Raw genomic sequence first — 16510 nt, 5'->3', positions numbered from 1 at the left:
GGTCCATTTGATGCTGGCTCCTGCAATAAAAAAGGTAACATTTGCTGAAAAATGATCTCATGAGCCCAGACATGAAGACATGATTACTGATGCTTTGGTAGAGATCTTCAAAATAAAGACACCTGATTTCTCAACATCATCTGTGTCGCATGCACACACACACCCTCTCAAACACACATACACGCACACACATTTTGCAAGGAAGGGGGGGACCTGGGTCCATCTGTCCCCTACCCCTTCCCTGGTGGGGGGTGCGGGCCCCTTGGCGATGGCGGGCGTGTCCCTTGGGTGCCGGCTCCCTGGGCCCGGCGGTGCTCTCTCCGCACGGTGGGGGGGTTCATATTACACCTGAGCCGGGGGTGTTCGTGTCCCTGGGGGGTGGGTCCTGGTCCTTGCCCCTGAGCGCTGGGCCCCGCCAAACTTCCAACATGGCCGAGCCTGGTCGGGCCATATTTATAACACCCCTTGTGGGCCACCCTTTTTTCCCCGGGGTTCCCCCCTCCTGGGCGGGGGCGGCGGGCCCCTGCCTTGCTCCTCCCTGGACCAACCGTGGGCCGGGTGGGTGGCTGCCTGGAGTGCGGAGCGGGTCTCCCTTGGGGGGTCCTGGCTCGTACCTGGGGTTGGGGCGGGGGGATGCCCGGAACTCCATGGTGGTGGTGGGGTGCTCGTCTGGGGCTGTGGGCGTCCTTCTCCGGTGGGGCCCTGCGTTGGGCTCTTCCGGCGCGGCGGGGGGGCTGCTTTCCTGGCTGGGCTGGGGCGGCGCTCTCTTTCCCTCCGCGCCTCCCTGCTCTCTGGCTCTGGGGGCCTCGCGGCGGTCCTGCTGGCCCTGGCCTGGGTGGCGGTCTTGGTCGCCCGGGGGGCGGTTGTTCCCTGCCTGTTCCCGTGTGGCGTTGGGGGAATTCCGGCTGCCGCTGCTGCTGCGGCGGGGGTCTGGGTGTGGGGGTGGCTGGGCGCTCCTCCTCCTTTTCACATTCCACCATCCATTTTAGAAGAACATAAACACTCACCTGAGCACAGGTGTTAGCTCACCTTTGCACTTATAGTTTGCATGATTGAATGAATGAAAGATTTCACACTAGTTGGTTTAAAGGCATAAGTATGCGTGTGTGAACACTATCTGTTTTGTGTACATGTTGACATGTGAACATTTCTTGCAGCTAGCAGGTGTGTTGATAACATTTGAGTGTGTGTGAACAGGCCCCGCCCTTTTTGTACTACATTGGAACTGTACCGTAACGATAAACAACCAGTAAACCTGTCTGCTCTATGCTGCTTCATGGTCTTACCCCCCCCTCTCACTATCATCACCCCCCCCCCCCCCCCTCTGACATCCCTCCCTCTTCTTCCCTTCTTTTCTTTTCCGTCCGGTCCAACACCAAGATTTTCAATCATGGTTGAAATGAATAAAGTTTGACAGTCAAAGCTTCCATGTAGTCAAGAGGCTAAAAACGTAACGGTAGCTTCCCTCACACACAACGGGTGCATCTAGATTATAAAAAACATTTTTGGACATGCATGGAGTACGGAATTTGATGGGTGTCGGAAAAGAGGCAGCGGATGCAAATTTGTTGTGTGAATCACATTTGGTGCAAATGCAGATTATGTCTGGCTTGCCTGATTTGTTCAAAAGTGTTGCACTTTTCTCCCAAAAGTGGGACTTATGCTCCAGTGCAACTTATAGATATATATATGTATATTTTTCTTCTTTATTGTGCAATTTTTTTGCTGCCGCCACTTATACTCTGGAGCGATTTATAGTCCAAAAACTATGGTAATCCTGGAGTACATTGTTTGACAGACACTAGAAGAGACCGAGCAGCTGTTCAGCTGTTGATTCTCACTGCTATTTCTGTCTCACCCAGCAGCTTTGACCTCATCACAGCTGCTGTGTGTCGAGATCAATGCATTACCTTTTGACCCTGAATTTTACAGAGTATTTGAGGAGCCCCTCACCCCTCCTGTAGCTGTTTGAAAGGTCCTATCAGCTCCTTGTACTGTACAAATCCCCAGCAAAGTCAGCACACATGTGGAGCTCCCTCTCATGTAAAGGTGAGTGTGCATGAAAAAGGCAGAGTTTCAACTAAGCCTCCTCAGTGATGTATGAGGATTAGTACACACAGCCACCCTTTGAGGCTTATCCTAGAGTTTCACATTTATTTAAAACAGCCTTCTAATGGCTTCCAGAGGTTCTCGGGGAGGATATTTGCCAAACAGTGTCTATAAAATAATCAACATCCTGGAGCCAGGAGCTCCTTGCTGTTTCAGGAATGAAGAAGCTAGTTTCTGGAAAATCTCTTGGAAAAGTCAAAGGAGTGTTGAGGTAAGAACAATCACATTTAAAAGCAGAAACTTCCACGCCAGCTCCCGGCGCCTCCTCCCCATCATCCCCAGGTGAAGTTTTGTCAGAACGAGTAAAACTCCATGAAAAATCATCCATGAAAAATCATCCACAAACATATGAACGACTTTTATGAAAAATGCTGATGTCCTGTGCTCGCCTTGAAAAGCAAGCGATGAAGATGTCTAAAAAAAAAAAGAAAGAAAGAGCGCCTGCTCTCTGAGCCGAATCCTTTGCGCTCAAACAGCAGGCATATTTCATGTTAGGGGATGTGAACATATGTGTGCGTACACAAACTGAAAATACAGATCGCAAAACGAGTTGTGTACCTCATGTACAAATGCTTGCTCTGCAGGCGTTGAACTGTATGAACTTCTTTGCTGTGGAAAGAGCTCCTTAAGCAGACATGGCAGCAAACGCACAGCGGAGCTTTAGACATTTCTTATAGGTTTTAATGAGCTGAGCGGGTCTCCGTCTCTGCAGGGCAGCAGAAAGCCATCAGCAGAGTTCAGCTCCTCACTGCTTCGGAGACCAGCGTTTGTCACACTGCATCACACCTAGCTTACTTCCTCACACATCCCGAGTCCTGACTCCCACTTGCTCCTCCTCACACCTCCTCTTCTCCTTTTCACTCCCCTCCCGGCCCTAAACAACTGCAATGTTTCTCATTTGTTATCCTCCATCCCTCTTGCATCCGTTCCTCTTCTTCTTCTGCACCTTTCTGACTCATTCAGACTGTTTATATTGTGTCCTTTGTTCATGCTTTCCCAGCTATCCGTTGTTCATCACAGCGCTTCAGGAATGGGGGGTGGGGGTGGAGTTGAAGTGCGACACCTGACTGTTGGGCCTGAGACTTTGCATTTAAGCTGGCATGTCAGGGTGGAGGGGGAACAGTGTTGATCATATGGCTGAGGGTGGATCATCTGGGAACGATGGCACCCCTGACGTGCAGGATATCACATTTCAGAATAACACTTAAAAAAAAAGTGACATTTCTCAGCAAAAACGGAAAACATTGTTCTGTCATGTTTTGTGAAAGTTGAATCCACTAAAATACTATTGTAGTTTAAGTAGAGATGTTTCATTGTTTTTGATAGAGGCTAAAATGTATACTTTTGTTCTTTTTTTCCCCCCTATTTTAACAGAACTGTCTTTTATTTTTATGACATTTTGTACAATTATTTGTTCTTAATAAATGCATATTTGGTGCAATTTTCATTGGGAAACTACTTGGGATACCATGTTGGTTTTAAAGTTTGTAGATTTTGATTGCTGTTAGCGTGGCGAGCTCGCAAAAGTGGCATTTCCCAATTGCTCGCATATTTAAAATGGGAATGATGTGATAAATATATACATAAATCTGTGGCTCCAGTTGATTGAAAATTTATAATATGAATATTACTTTCCACCCTAACCCCTAAATACTAAAAAAAACTATATAGTGCGGGACGATGTAGTGCCCTGGATTTTAAAAGCAATTCGGACACCATGCTCACTACTTTCTTTTTTTTTAAAGGGCAAATATGGCATCATCAATTTCACGAAGTTAAAATCTAATTGATATCAGCATTCTGCGACCATCATTTATGAGTTTACTGTGTTCTGAAGATAAAAAATGTTGATGGTTTATTAAAAAAAAATCATTTAAATACATTTCTTTGCAAAAATTGTTTAAACGCAATGCATTGTGGTCTATATTCGTCAATCTCGTGAGCATCAATGCACACTGGTTTTTTGCGGAGACTTCTGGGAAATTTCTAGGGCACTGGATTTAAGAATTGCAGATTCAGACAGCACTAGAAAGTGGCGAACACGCTATAAAGTCCACTATGTAGTGAGTGGTGAAGGAATTCGGACAAAGCCTTAGAAATATATATTAGGAATGTGGGCATGGTCAACAAAAAACCTCCGTTGTTATGTAAATCCAAAAGTCTACTTTTGCTAGCCAGCCCAAAAGCAAAATGGTTGCTAAGGAGTTAAAACCAACAAACAAGTCGCCATTTTCAAAAAAAGTTTTTCTTTTTTAATCAATTTATCACGTGCAGCTCTGAACCAGGGTGGCAAGGTGAGGGGGTGTGTAGTAGTCATCGGCCAATGAGGGTGGATCAAAAGGGGCGGCGAGGGCGGTGGTGGGTAGCGGGCCTTACAATGCTGGTCGCAGCCTTAATTTTCTTTTGTTTTTCATTTTGATGAGTTTTTTGAGAGTTATCTTTCGTAAATCTGCCATTTCCTACTATTCTGGTGTCTTGGGTTTCTTTTGTCCGATGCTGCTATATAGCATGCTCCTTTGGGTCACTTTAGTAAATGTACACCAGAGTGGGGATTTCAAAGTAATAAATCAGTTGAGGTAAAGGAGACTGACCACAACCAAAGATTGCCTCTGACAAAAGAAATTGGCCACTTGAAGACATTTCTCTGCCTCCATCCTTACTTCCCACAGGGTCACACTGACCCAGCAAAGTGAGCGGGGCTTAGTCACACTGAAAAAATTTCCGCTCAAGCCCTTTTGGACACCATTTCATCAGCAGCATTGTTCATTTGCAGGTTGGAGAAAGCTCCAGACAGAAAGTTGATTGTGCTCCTCTTTCTGGGAACTCAACTTGGTTTGATAAACAGCATCTTGTCTCCCATATTTCACAGAGGCGCCTGCAAATATATTTGTTTTTCATTAGTCTGTAGGAGTCATCAAGGCAAGCAGGCAAGGAAACAATATCATTAAAGAAAGCCAAATTGAATTAAAGCATGGATTTGACCGTGGGTTTTCTCAATGTCATGGAGTGACAGAGACTCCTCTATCTGCCTCCTACACAAACACACACAGAAATACAAATAAATCCCTTTGCTGGGAATGAGGTCTCTCAATCTCCACAAACAATCAGATAATCCTTTAGGAATCCTTTACTTCTCCTGGTCTCTCTATCAAAAACGTAAGAGAGGGAAAGAGGCAGACACAAACCACCAGCAATCTCTCACACACAAAATCCATTCATAGTAGCAGCGTTTATCCTAAAAATAGAGTCTACCTATCTTAAGCAGCTCAGGTGGCATCAGTGAGTTTACCATATAAATGGCCTGCCTGTCTGTCGAAAGATAACACTAACTCTGTTGACTAAGTGCTATAAAATGTTTTGTGCAAGAGAGAATTAGCTGTTTGGATGAACGCTGTCAGAGTGTGTGGTCGCTATTTCTTGACTCTTGGCCTGCTGAACATGTGATCAGACAATTTATCTGCTGCAGCCTTTTCTAACAAATAAAAAAAAAGACAAGTCAACCTCATGTCTATTGTCTGTTTTGGTCACCGCCATCCTCTTGAGCCAGATTTCTTTCTGCCAACTGAAGTTTTCTGCCAAAAACAACAAGACTGGCTTGAAGTGAAGCTGCCTGGCAACCGGACCACTGCCACTTGGACATGAACTTGAGCCTGCTGCCTGTTACAGTGTTGGATTTATGACTCCTCCCTCCTGTCAGGTGATACTGTGCAAAGCCAGGGCTTGCAGGCGCAGTCACTTTTGAAGAAAAAAGGGAGAACTTGTGAATTAATTTAAAACAGCTGAACACATTTTGATTCTCCTCGTCTATCCTTTTTTCACTTCTTCTGTCACCCTCAGACACATTCGAATTAGCATTTTTAGAAACAGATCCCATGAGGATTCTTGTCAAATATGACACATATAACGTCACCACACAAGCTTTCACATTCCCAAACAAACACACACCAAGTCTCGAAGTAAGCACTTTGCGTCTTCGTGTTGCTGTGTCCAGGCCACAGGGCTGAACTTGAAAATAAGAAGCCTTTTGAATTTTTACATCAAGAGCGACACAAAGACACAACTTTCTCCCCTGAAGACGTTTGTGGTATGAACATAAGGGTTGGTTTGCAGACCCAACGATCTGATTAAATTTCCCTGAAACAGCCATTGTAGATTTTTTTTTAATGGTATAATTATAAAAATCACAATAACCAGTGAAGCTCACTCCTTTTTTTAAAAAATGTAAAAAAAACTCCTGCCTGGAAAAACTGAAACAGATCAGAATGAAGGTCGGGCCAATTTTTGTTCTTGCTTGAAATGTCCAAAATACTAGCTCTTTCAATTAAAAATGATTATTATATGACAATCATACAAGAGTAAAAGAGAGCACTAACATTGGGACATCTGCAGAAGAGCGGCCTTCCTTTTTTTAATTAACATTTATTGTGCTTTGGGTACAATTTTTCAAATATCTTTGCTGATTAATTATTTATATAAAAATTTACCTGACCAGAACATTGCTAGATTGTTTTGGAAAATTTGATGACAAAATTAACGTACTGATAATTTTCTTAAAAATATAAATAATGTCTTCATTCTACCTTTACCAATAAGGCTACAGTTGTGTTTTTCTAGCCTGATGCTTATCAAAAAAAGGTTTGAGAAATGCAGATCTATTGCACCTATTCATAATAGAATAAACCTTTTATGTTATTCATGAAATCTTGTTGCTTATGCCTGTAGAATATACAAGAACATTGAATGATTTTAGATACTTTTCACAAAATAGCTAGGGTCTAAAATCTTTGCCAAATCAAATATCAAATATGTTGATCAAGAGTAAATTTTTGAATAATTTATGTACAGTGTTACATAATTTTACATCAATTCTACTGTGCATGAAAAAAACTGTACTGACTTCTGTAGTTGAAGCATGTAATTAGGGTATTGCATGATAATAAAATGTTCTTTGAAATCCTGAATGTGTTCAGAGTGGTTGTTGTGTGCAGATCCTTGAACCTCAATGTTTGGACAAATAGCACTGCCCCCCCGTTGTGACCACCATTCCAAGAGGGAACGACATTAGCAATGATCCTAGGAAAGCAATTTTGTCCTCACAGCAGTCTGGAAAAGGATATTGAACCATTACCAAACAATCTCCAGAAACATAAATCATAAGCCGAAACCGCTCCATAACGGTCCCATTTTTCGGGAGCGTTCATACAGCAACTAATTTAACCCAAGGTTTCAATTATCAGCGCAAACCCAAAGAAAAACAGACCATACCGGCTTTAATGAGCATTTTAAATGTTACGTTTTGTCACAGCACCTTTAGAAGAACTCAACAAGATTGGTTTGTTATGTTTGACTGAGATTCATGAACAAACCACAAAACCCCTGAAACAAAAAGACACAAGACAATAGCTCAACTGAAGAAATTATAGAGCTAAAGATTTTAGAATGTCAGTCCAAACCTAATCCCAAAATGTAGATATGTGAACACTGGACAGATAATCTCTGATATCATCTATAGAGACACGTGTTGACCTTTGCTTTCTCAGCCTGCATCCACAGCTTTCTAACCTGTGGGAATCGGACACAGGAAACTGAGAGTTTTGTCCACCTGCCAATCTAAAAACACAACCCAGAAATGCAAAAAATTGAACTCTAGCAAATCCAAAACTAAGGATTTATGCTCAACAACCCCCACAAATGCAGTGAATTGAAAACAAAACATCAAAGTAGTCTTTACAACAAGACTGAAAATAAGTTACTTGTTGCTGTATAATTGCACTTTCTAACATTGCAGTAAATGGAAAACAGCTCACTTCTGACACCAACCTGTAGTGGTCTTTTGAGGTACTGCAACATTAAGAAGATCTTTTTGAGAAAATTTGAGAATGAAGAGAGCTTGGTCTGTGCCCTTCCATTAACGTTAAATATCACTGCTTGATTTCTAATCCAGACAAAACCAAATCTTTAATCAAACCTTTGTCCTAACCAGCACAGAAATGACCTCCCGCCACTTTAGAATCTGTCTTTAGCCTCACTGTTTTAAAGAAGTTTAGCTTATACAAATGAAAAAAAATATATACATAGCATAAATACAAAATAGAGAGTAATTGCTTTTTGCAATACAATACATTATTATAAATGAAATTTGCATTGATTTTGTTCTTTTTAAACTAAATATGTTTGTCTCCCTGATTTGTATTTATTTCTCTTAAACAAAAAAGTTTAACAAAACTAAACAGCAAGACTAAACCGTATGGAAGTGTGGGAGTCAAAGAGTGGAAAATGTTGTGTACGACAAAGTTTTTAGAGGCTCTCAGGAATGCAGATTCATCTGTGCACACATGTGAGGTTTTGTGAAATATTAAGTGCTCACTGGAGAGCATTTCTTTCTGACAGAGATGACTGCCAGCACATGAGAAACTCATCTTCATACCTTCTTTCCCCAACAGGAAATCCAGGAAGTGGTAGGTGTAGGCCACTCCAACTTTGGTCTCAACCTGAGGTCTTCGGAGAGTCGAGTAGATGTTGCCCGGGCTGTGCCTGTCTTCTGTCTTCCTCAGCTTTGGGAGCCGACACCCCATTTTCCTGGGAGGGGCGAGGTGAGGAAAGAGGATTGAAGCATTTAAAAAATGTGAGACAAAAAGAGAACCCGCGGGAGGGAACAAAATAAGACACAGGAAATCTGTGAATCTCTAAATATAAGCCAAGAGTGCGGTAGTCACATGCTGATATTAATGATGCTGGAAACAATGTGTGAATCCAACACTGAGACATGGGAACTGCACACAGCAATAACACATCAACATGGGTATGTCAGGCATTACCTGCTTGGTGGGTTGTGATACCAGCATCTCCTAATCAAAATTGGCTGATTGAGAGCGACATGTTTGATCAGAACGAATTAAGGCAGAAATGAGACCCATTTCCTGCCCTGTCAAGCAGAGCGACATGAGACTAGACAGACAGAGAGCCGAAACACTGGGCATGTCGTACTGCTAACCCATTTTCATGCTGATTCAAAGCTTGCCCAAAGGCAGAAAGAAATCAAGACAAGGGTTACACGTATATGTTCCTTAAAGTCCCACTCCGATGATCTTTTAATCTATTGTAAAAGACTTCCCATTGGTCTTTTAATTATGATTATGCCATTTTTAGCTAAAAGGTTTTTTAAAACTGCCGTTTTCTAGGACATAGTTTCTGCAGAGCGGCAGCAGTTCGTTAGAAACTCACCTCTATGTTGTGGCCGATACTATTGTTGCGGAGTAAGCCGGCCCAACTTCCCATCATCCATCTGTCCACATGCTCACAGCCCCCCACAACCCTAACCTAACGTTACCGGTGCAACAAACTGGTGATCAATACTGGAGCTATCCAGTTTTACAGTTTTGAATGAGATACCAGCTGAGACGAGGAAAATAAAAACATACATGTCGTCTACAAGTGAATGCATCAGAATGGAGAGGCGCATGGAGCTTGTAGCTAGACGTAGTAACTTGTATATCACATTTACATGCTTTTTCAAATGGTTCATTTGTTAGCTTAATTTTCTTTATATATGTTCTCTAATCAGAAAATTGCCACAAGAAGATGTTGAAAACACCAAAAAAAAAACACTATTTTCATCAGATTGGGACTTGAAAAATCAGAGAACAACCTCAGAAAAGTGTTGTTCTGAAATCCTATTCTTCTGATGTTCAATGAGGATAAAAAAATCCACCAACCAGGGCTGCATAATGTCCCATAGAACAAAAAGAGTGAGGGGATGAGGTGGAAAGTAGAAGATTAGGACAAAAAGAAACAGAAGACAAAACACAAGAGTAAAAATGGCTGTGTCCAAAAAAACATCAAGCTAATCTGATGTGACAGCAAAGGTACCCTCAAACCATCCTCACAGATACGCCTAATAATCCCCTCTGCCACGGCTTACGGGAGCCTCGGCGCGAGGAGGTGCACATCCACATATCCATGTGTGTGAGTGTGTTCTTGTGTGAGCATGTTTGCCTTCTCCCGGGGGCATTTATCTGTGTATCTGTATCTGTTTGTGGAGCATGGAGAATGACACAGTAACTCCTATCAGGCCAAATGCATGGACATTAACTCAGCTAACGATCCTAACAGACCACATTATGCCTTGTGTGTGTGTGTGTGCATGTGTCTGTGTGTGTGTGTGTGTGTGTGTGTGTGTGTGTGTGTGTGTATGTATGAGGGAGTAATGGTCGTTTGGCGACTCACAGCTCGGACTTGCATTTTTTAAAAGGTCAAAAGTTCTGAAAATGCTGATTGTTTCATATACTTTTGTAGCTCATCTGTCTTGAGCGCGTACTCGTTTTGCAAAGTAAAACAATTAAATCATTAATCATTTGATACAATGATGAGAACAAATGAGGAGAGATGGAAGGACGGGAAAGGGAGGGGGCGTCAGAACGTCAGAACAGCATTGAGCTGGCCTCTTGATCTGCCTGGTCTTAAATCCCAATACCATTAGCTCGTCAGCTTGTCTTGCCAAGGATTTTAAAACTGATTGTCTGCCCCATGCCTTAATCTGCATTTTTTTTTTCCTTTTCAAGCTCTTTACTGTTTCTGTCCACCATCTTTGATTGGGCTCACTGCCTGCAATCTGTTGGCACAATGTTCTTGATTGGTCTTCCAGAAAACCCCTTTTTGTGTCTGATTACAAGACCTTAGAATTTCACGGATACTCTTCATCCAAAGCTAATTCTGACCTTCACATTAAATCTTGCAACCGAATGATCTCCTATAGGCTCCTTGAATTCTAACTCTTTTTTTTTTTATCACCATTGTGCCATCCGATGTTTAACATAAATATAAAAATAAAAATAAAATTGGCAGAGCCTCCTGTGACTAATTTATGATTTTTGCAAGGTTTTCAAGACTCTGCACATCTCAGGTGGATCACTTCTGATGATGAGCGCCAGTGGCTTCAGACTTGATACATTTGGTCCGCTTTAAGTGAACCAGAGTTCATTTTTCCTGATAATCAGGAACAAATTTTCAGTCTGAACACACCCTGGCCCGGGAACAGGAACCACTCTCAGACCCATGAAGATGGTCTCTGTTTGTTTCCAATTGGACTGAGCTTTGGTTCACTCTGAGATTCCTCAGTCTGAATACAATCCGTTCCTGCAGCGGAACAACTGAACCAAAATGTCCACCATAGCCGACGTAAACAGAGGAAATGTAAAGCAACGATTGCTGTGTTATCAAACAGAAAAAAAGGATCCAACTGTTTAAATGTCTGAAATTTTATTTCAACACTTCTTCCATGCTTTTTTGTGTTTCTTTACGCGGCATGCGCTGCTGTGACGTCATCTTAAAAGCTACCTTCAGTTTCCTTAATAGAATTCTCCTAAAATAATGCCATACAACTACAACAATGACACAGCAACTCTATGTGGTCAGATGAATGCAGGCTCATTACTTCCCTTCTCACACTGTTTTCCTGACAATCTATATGTTATAAACACTTAGCAGTGTACCTTCGTACCTGACGTCTCCTCATCACTGCAGTTACTAGCATCCTCTGAGTTAAAGCACACACGACATGACTGCAGCATGCCTCCGCCGTATCAAAGTAAAAAATAAAAAGATTTGTTCCCAACGTCCAAAATTGTTAATCAAAATATGCACAGAATGTTGTTTTGACCCCGCCCTTGTAGTTCCCGGCCAATGACTGAAGATCTGTTTAGTCACATTGTTTTGTTTTGGTCCGTAGCAGAATGTGCCGTTCCATGCCAGTCTGAATACAGACCAAATGCAAGGTTCAGGACTCGATCCAGAACAAATTAAGCAGACTCGAATCGAAACAAAGAATTTTCCCAGTCTGAATACTCCCTTAAAGTCCCACTCCTGTCATCTTTTGATCTATTTGAAAAGCATTCTCAGTTGTCTTTTAATTACGATTATGCAATTTTTTGGGGCTAAAATCAAAGAATCTCTGATGTTTTTTTAAGACATAGTTTCTGTAGAGCGGCAGGAGTTCATTGGAAATTCGCCTCTGAAATGTGGATGGGACCGTTGGCTCAGAGTAAGCCCACCCCCACTTCCCATCATCCACCTATCCAGCTGTGCAGTTTTTTAGCCTTAGCTCAGACGAGGAAAACAAAGACGTTCATGGGTGTATTCGTATGCAAGTGGATGCATCCGAATTTTTTCCCGTCTGCTCTTGATTCACAACGATTTGAATAAAGAAATACTTAGAAATGCCATTTAAATCTTAATTATCTTTATATATGACCTCCATCATCAGAAAAATGCTACAAGAACATGTAAAAAAACACCATTATAATCAGAGTGGGTCTTTAGGGTCTATAAAACTAACTAGGGCGTACATTGAAAGATAAATATTTACAACAGTTTTGTTTTATACAAGAAACACCAAGACCAGCCTAATATTTACTTTCTGCTATATTCTTAGCACTCTAAATGATAAAGTTTACAGCAACAACCAAAACGATGCAGAGAATACGCATTTTCAAAGTATGAGCCAAATTTTAATATTACTTTTATGACCCTCTCCATCCATCTTCAGCCTCTTGCTGAATTTGCACGGCAAAACTACCCCCCACTGAGTTCATTCAGTCTCCAACGACCTACCACAAGCAAACCTGAGCTTATGACCATGTTAGAGGATGTAAATCCACCCCCTGCATAGCTCCTCAAGGACGGCACTTTAACTACTTTAACTTTGTCTGCAAAGAGTGGAAAGGTGCAACGTGGGAATGTTTAGCGGGTTTCATCTTCTCCTGGTTAGGGAAAAGGGATTTTGCTATGAGACTTGGGGTCAAGATCAGCAAAGAGGAGGAGGAGGAGTAACACAGTTACGCTGCCACATCTCATCCCCTCAAAATCAACTTCTTTCTTTTCCTTCTGGTGAGCCTTAATCCAGTTTCACCCCCAAATCTAACCCAATGCATCTACATTTGTTTTGATGAAAACTTCTTTGTGCTCAAAACCATTAGACACCACTAAACGCAAGTGTACGTCTCTGTGTTGCTAGTGGGTTTTTATCACTCAAATGCTTCATTCTGCCTCCTGATTAGCAAGGTCTTCTTAATATCTTTAGTGTATGATGAATGATGACAGTTCTGCTTCAAAACTAAGGTCGTATTTAGACCTTGAACTCCGTTAAGGAGGTTTAGAAGCAGAAAACTCTAATTGGACACAGCAGAAAAAGAAAATCCAAGGTTGTAATGCCAGAGAAACTTATTGGAGTTAAAGACTCGGGGCCTTTCTGCTCCATACGAGGCCTTTCTCTTTACAAGTTGACTTCAAACAGAATCTTTCACTTGCTGCCTCACAAACACAGACACAAAAAAGACATTGACAGCAAGAAGAAAAAGTCATACCGAACGGGGAGACAGAAAAAGATGGATAAAAGGAGTGAAGTGGAAGACTGAAGTGACAGACAGGGAGAGGCAGCAAGCTTCTCATTACAGAATCTCTTGTAACAGAGTTGTGAAATGGCAGCAGATTTACGTGAGAGCATAATCTGTCTGCACTATGCCGCAGCTATGACGCATCCTTTGACACTCCAGGGCTTTACAGGACGTAAAGTTCATCCAAAGCTGTCCAACATAGGATGTTTTCCCCTTTGATGTAAGCCAAATATTTCTTTTCATTTCTGTTCTTGACAAATAAACTTTGCTAATTCTTAATCTTTTTTTTTTAAACAAAAATTTGTATGTAAATTAAAAATGTGTGTAACTATAAGCAAAGCTTCCACAGTATCTCATAAGATCCATGACATAAAGGGAAACAATACTGATAGTAAATGTTGTAATTCATGAACTGAAATATTTACTGAACAACTAAAACTGGTTTCAGGCAAACTTAACACAAAAAGTAAAATAATTGTGCAGATGTAGCATTTCATTAGTTAAATAACAATGAAAAGTAGTGAAAAGTCTGATTTAAATTTTGAAGAGTTATTTCTTTGAATGGCTTATTTCATGCTGTTTTTAAGCCTCTTAGAGTAAAGGATATTCATATATATGATAATAAATTACCTTTAGCACACTACAGAATGATTTTTTATTGAATATGATTTATTTTCCCCAAGTTAATTTTCCTACTTAGCAGTAAGACGACTCTGTCTCTGAAGCTCCGCCTTTCTCTCCGTACGGGTGCCGCCCATTTCATGACATCATCCTACAGTCGGCCTCGGCAGTGTGTCTGCGTTTCTCTCACAAAAACAAACAACGTCCAAACTTTTGCAAAGATAGATGTGCATATTGGAAATATAAAAGGAAAGAGTTTAGCCGATTACCGATACCTCTGTGGAGAAAGTGGGCGTGTCTGTGTTAGCCTGGGGGCCGTGCTGACAGTACAGACTCTTCCTGGAAGGGCAGGTCTCACTTATCTACATCACAAGGTGAGAACCCGCCCGTTTTCGTGGGTTGGGAGGGGCTGGTGCTCAGAGCGCAGGTTTTTCGAGTAATACTCAGAAATGCGTGAACGGATGAAAATACCGCTTTGGGGTTGTTTTTTGTGAGGAATGAACACTATAAAAGCTCAAAAAGTGGATTTGGCATGATCAGGGCCCTTTAGGTAAACCTTTCTTTACTGTAGGAGGGATCACTTTAGCACTAGTTTTATTTCAATTTAAAAAAAGATGTATTTTTGTGCTCAAAAGCAAATGAGGAGGGCTGGTGCCTCATGAAATAAAATATTGTTTTGTATTTACTTCAACAAAATGCACAAGTAATGATTGTAGTTACATAAAAGGGGATCATTCAGACATAATGTGTAAGTGTTTCATTTTTGAGTTGAAAAAGAAAAGTGTTTAAGCTCTTCCATCCACTACACGTATTTTTATACATTTGAAATTCAGATGTGGCTTCCCTCCCACCGGATTCAACTCCGTCTCAAATGAAGATGCTGCTGGTGATCAAGAGTAAAAAGGAGAGCAGAAGGATCAGGAGAAAGACATAAGGAGGAGGAAATGGAGAGAAAGACAGTCTGAGCAGAGTGGGAGCATGTCAAGCCGCCTGCAGGGAGGTGGGACTCCTCAAAGCAACAAAGTAGTCACCTCATACTGTGTTTTAATGAGGCTGCATGGGGAGGATGGAAACTAATTATGACATTGATGTATTGGTCCTTTCACAGCTTCTTGCTCAACTTATATTTCACTAAACAGAACAGTTTATGAACAAAAGAAGGCTGGATTATAGGTTTGCGCGCAAGTCTTGAGATTTTCCCTTCAGTTGTGATTAATAGAAAGCAGGAATCACTGGTGATCTGAATAACAGAGTGGGTGTCAGTCGCCAGTGATGTCTGGATGATTAGTGGCCACTCAGCTCTGTCACTAAATGATGTCCCACGAATTACCCAGGGGCAGCCTTGCTTGAAATTGCACTGGATTTCCCTTTTTCATCCTCAGCACGTGGGTTTAGCTGCTGTTGCAGCGGGAAAAAAATGACACATGGTTCGGTCTGAGCGCAGCACAAACACGTGCGCTTGGTTGGGTTCACTCCATCAGCATATCTGGAGTTTACATCAACGTTCGTTTGTCCACAGTGAGTGTTACTCTGCATCCACAGACTTCTGGTGCGTAATTCCAGCATTAAACAATACTAATTCTTCCAAAAAAAAAAAACATTTTCCAGACGCACGTGGCGCGCAAAAGCAAAGTCAAACTATAATCTATTCTAGTGTCATTCTAATCTCATTAAAATCTTCTAAATGAGTGTTCATCACATTTCCATAACTGCGTAAACTTACCAATAAAGCTGGCACCGGTCAAGCCTCGCGTTCAGCTCTGCGTCCGTCTCTTCTCGCGGCTGCTGCGCAAAGACAACAACCTGACAGACAAGACCCACCGACAGGAATATGTGAATCCTTCATTCACAAACTACACGCTCGTGACGATCGACGCGCGCGCGGATCTCCTGTCGTGAGCGGAGTGTAGAAGAAGCAGAGGGGCGGTTTACGCGCTCCTCTCCCTCCTCTTCCTCAGCCTGGAGCGCTCTAGGAAAAGCTCAGACCCTATCAGAGGCTTGGAAAATTTCTGGAAGAAGACCACAACCTCATGGAACTGAGAACGTTAACATATATGAATAAAGTTTGGAGAATTTGAACATGGTCTCCCTCCAACCCACTTACCAAATTAAGTTAGTTTGCACCACCTTATAAAAATGTATATTTAATAAGGTGCTACCCGGGCAGATTAATAATTCAGAAACGTCTGACTGGTAGGAGGGTGTGGGGTCTGGTCAAGGGCTTGAAGAGGGCTCTCTGGGGACACCATCAGACTGTGACAAAAACAAAGCTGGGACCAGAAGATGATGGGCTTGTTGCCAGGCGAAGTGGGCCAATCCCATCCCGCCGCCAGACAAAATCTGGACCGCTTTGCCCACCTTGGAGATCAACACCTCAAATGTGACCCAAC

General features: G+C 42.0%; 1 protein-coding gene across 3 annotated transcripts in view; it reads right to left on the bottom strand.

Moving 5' to 3' along the window:
• The window catches only part of LOC101171344 (raftlin), a 30678-nt gene extending 14443 nt beyond the window's left edge, over nt 1–16235 (bottom strand). Inside the window, exons 1-2 of one of the 3 annotated variants that reach the window (XM_023959817.1) lie at nt 15844–16235; nt 8537–8688 (exon numbers count right to left, since the gene is read on the bottom strand). In XM_023959817.1, the coding sequence (XP_023815585.1) occupies nt 8537–8684 (148 nt within the window). In that variant the 5' untranslated portion in view covers nt 8685–8688; nt 15844–16235. The remainder of the gene's footprint in view (nt 1–8536; nt 8689–15843) is intronic. The other 2 variants (XM_023959818.1, XM_023959815.1) reach the window with 2 other exon arrangements.
• Nucleotides 16236–16510: the final 275 nt, after the last annotated feature.

Source organism: Oryzias latipes, chromosome 11, assembly GCF_002234675.1.
Source record: "Oryzias latipes chromosome 11, ASM223467v1".
Classification (NCBI taxonomy): Eukaryota; Metazoa; Chordata; class Actinopteri; order Beloniformes; family Adrianichthyidae; genus Oryzias; species Oryzias latipes.
Note: the sequence above shows the minus strand (reverse complement) of the source record. Positions and strands in the feature narration are given on the sequence as shown.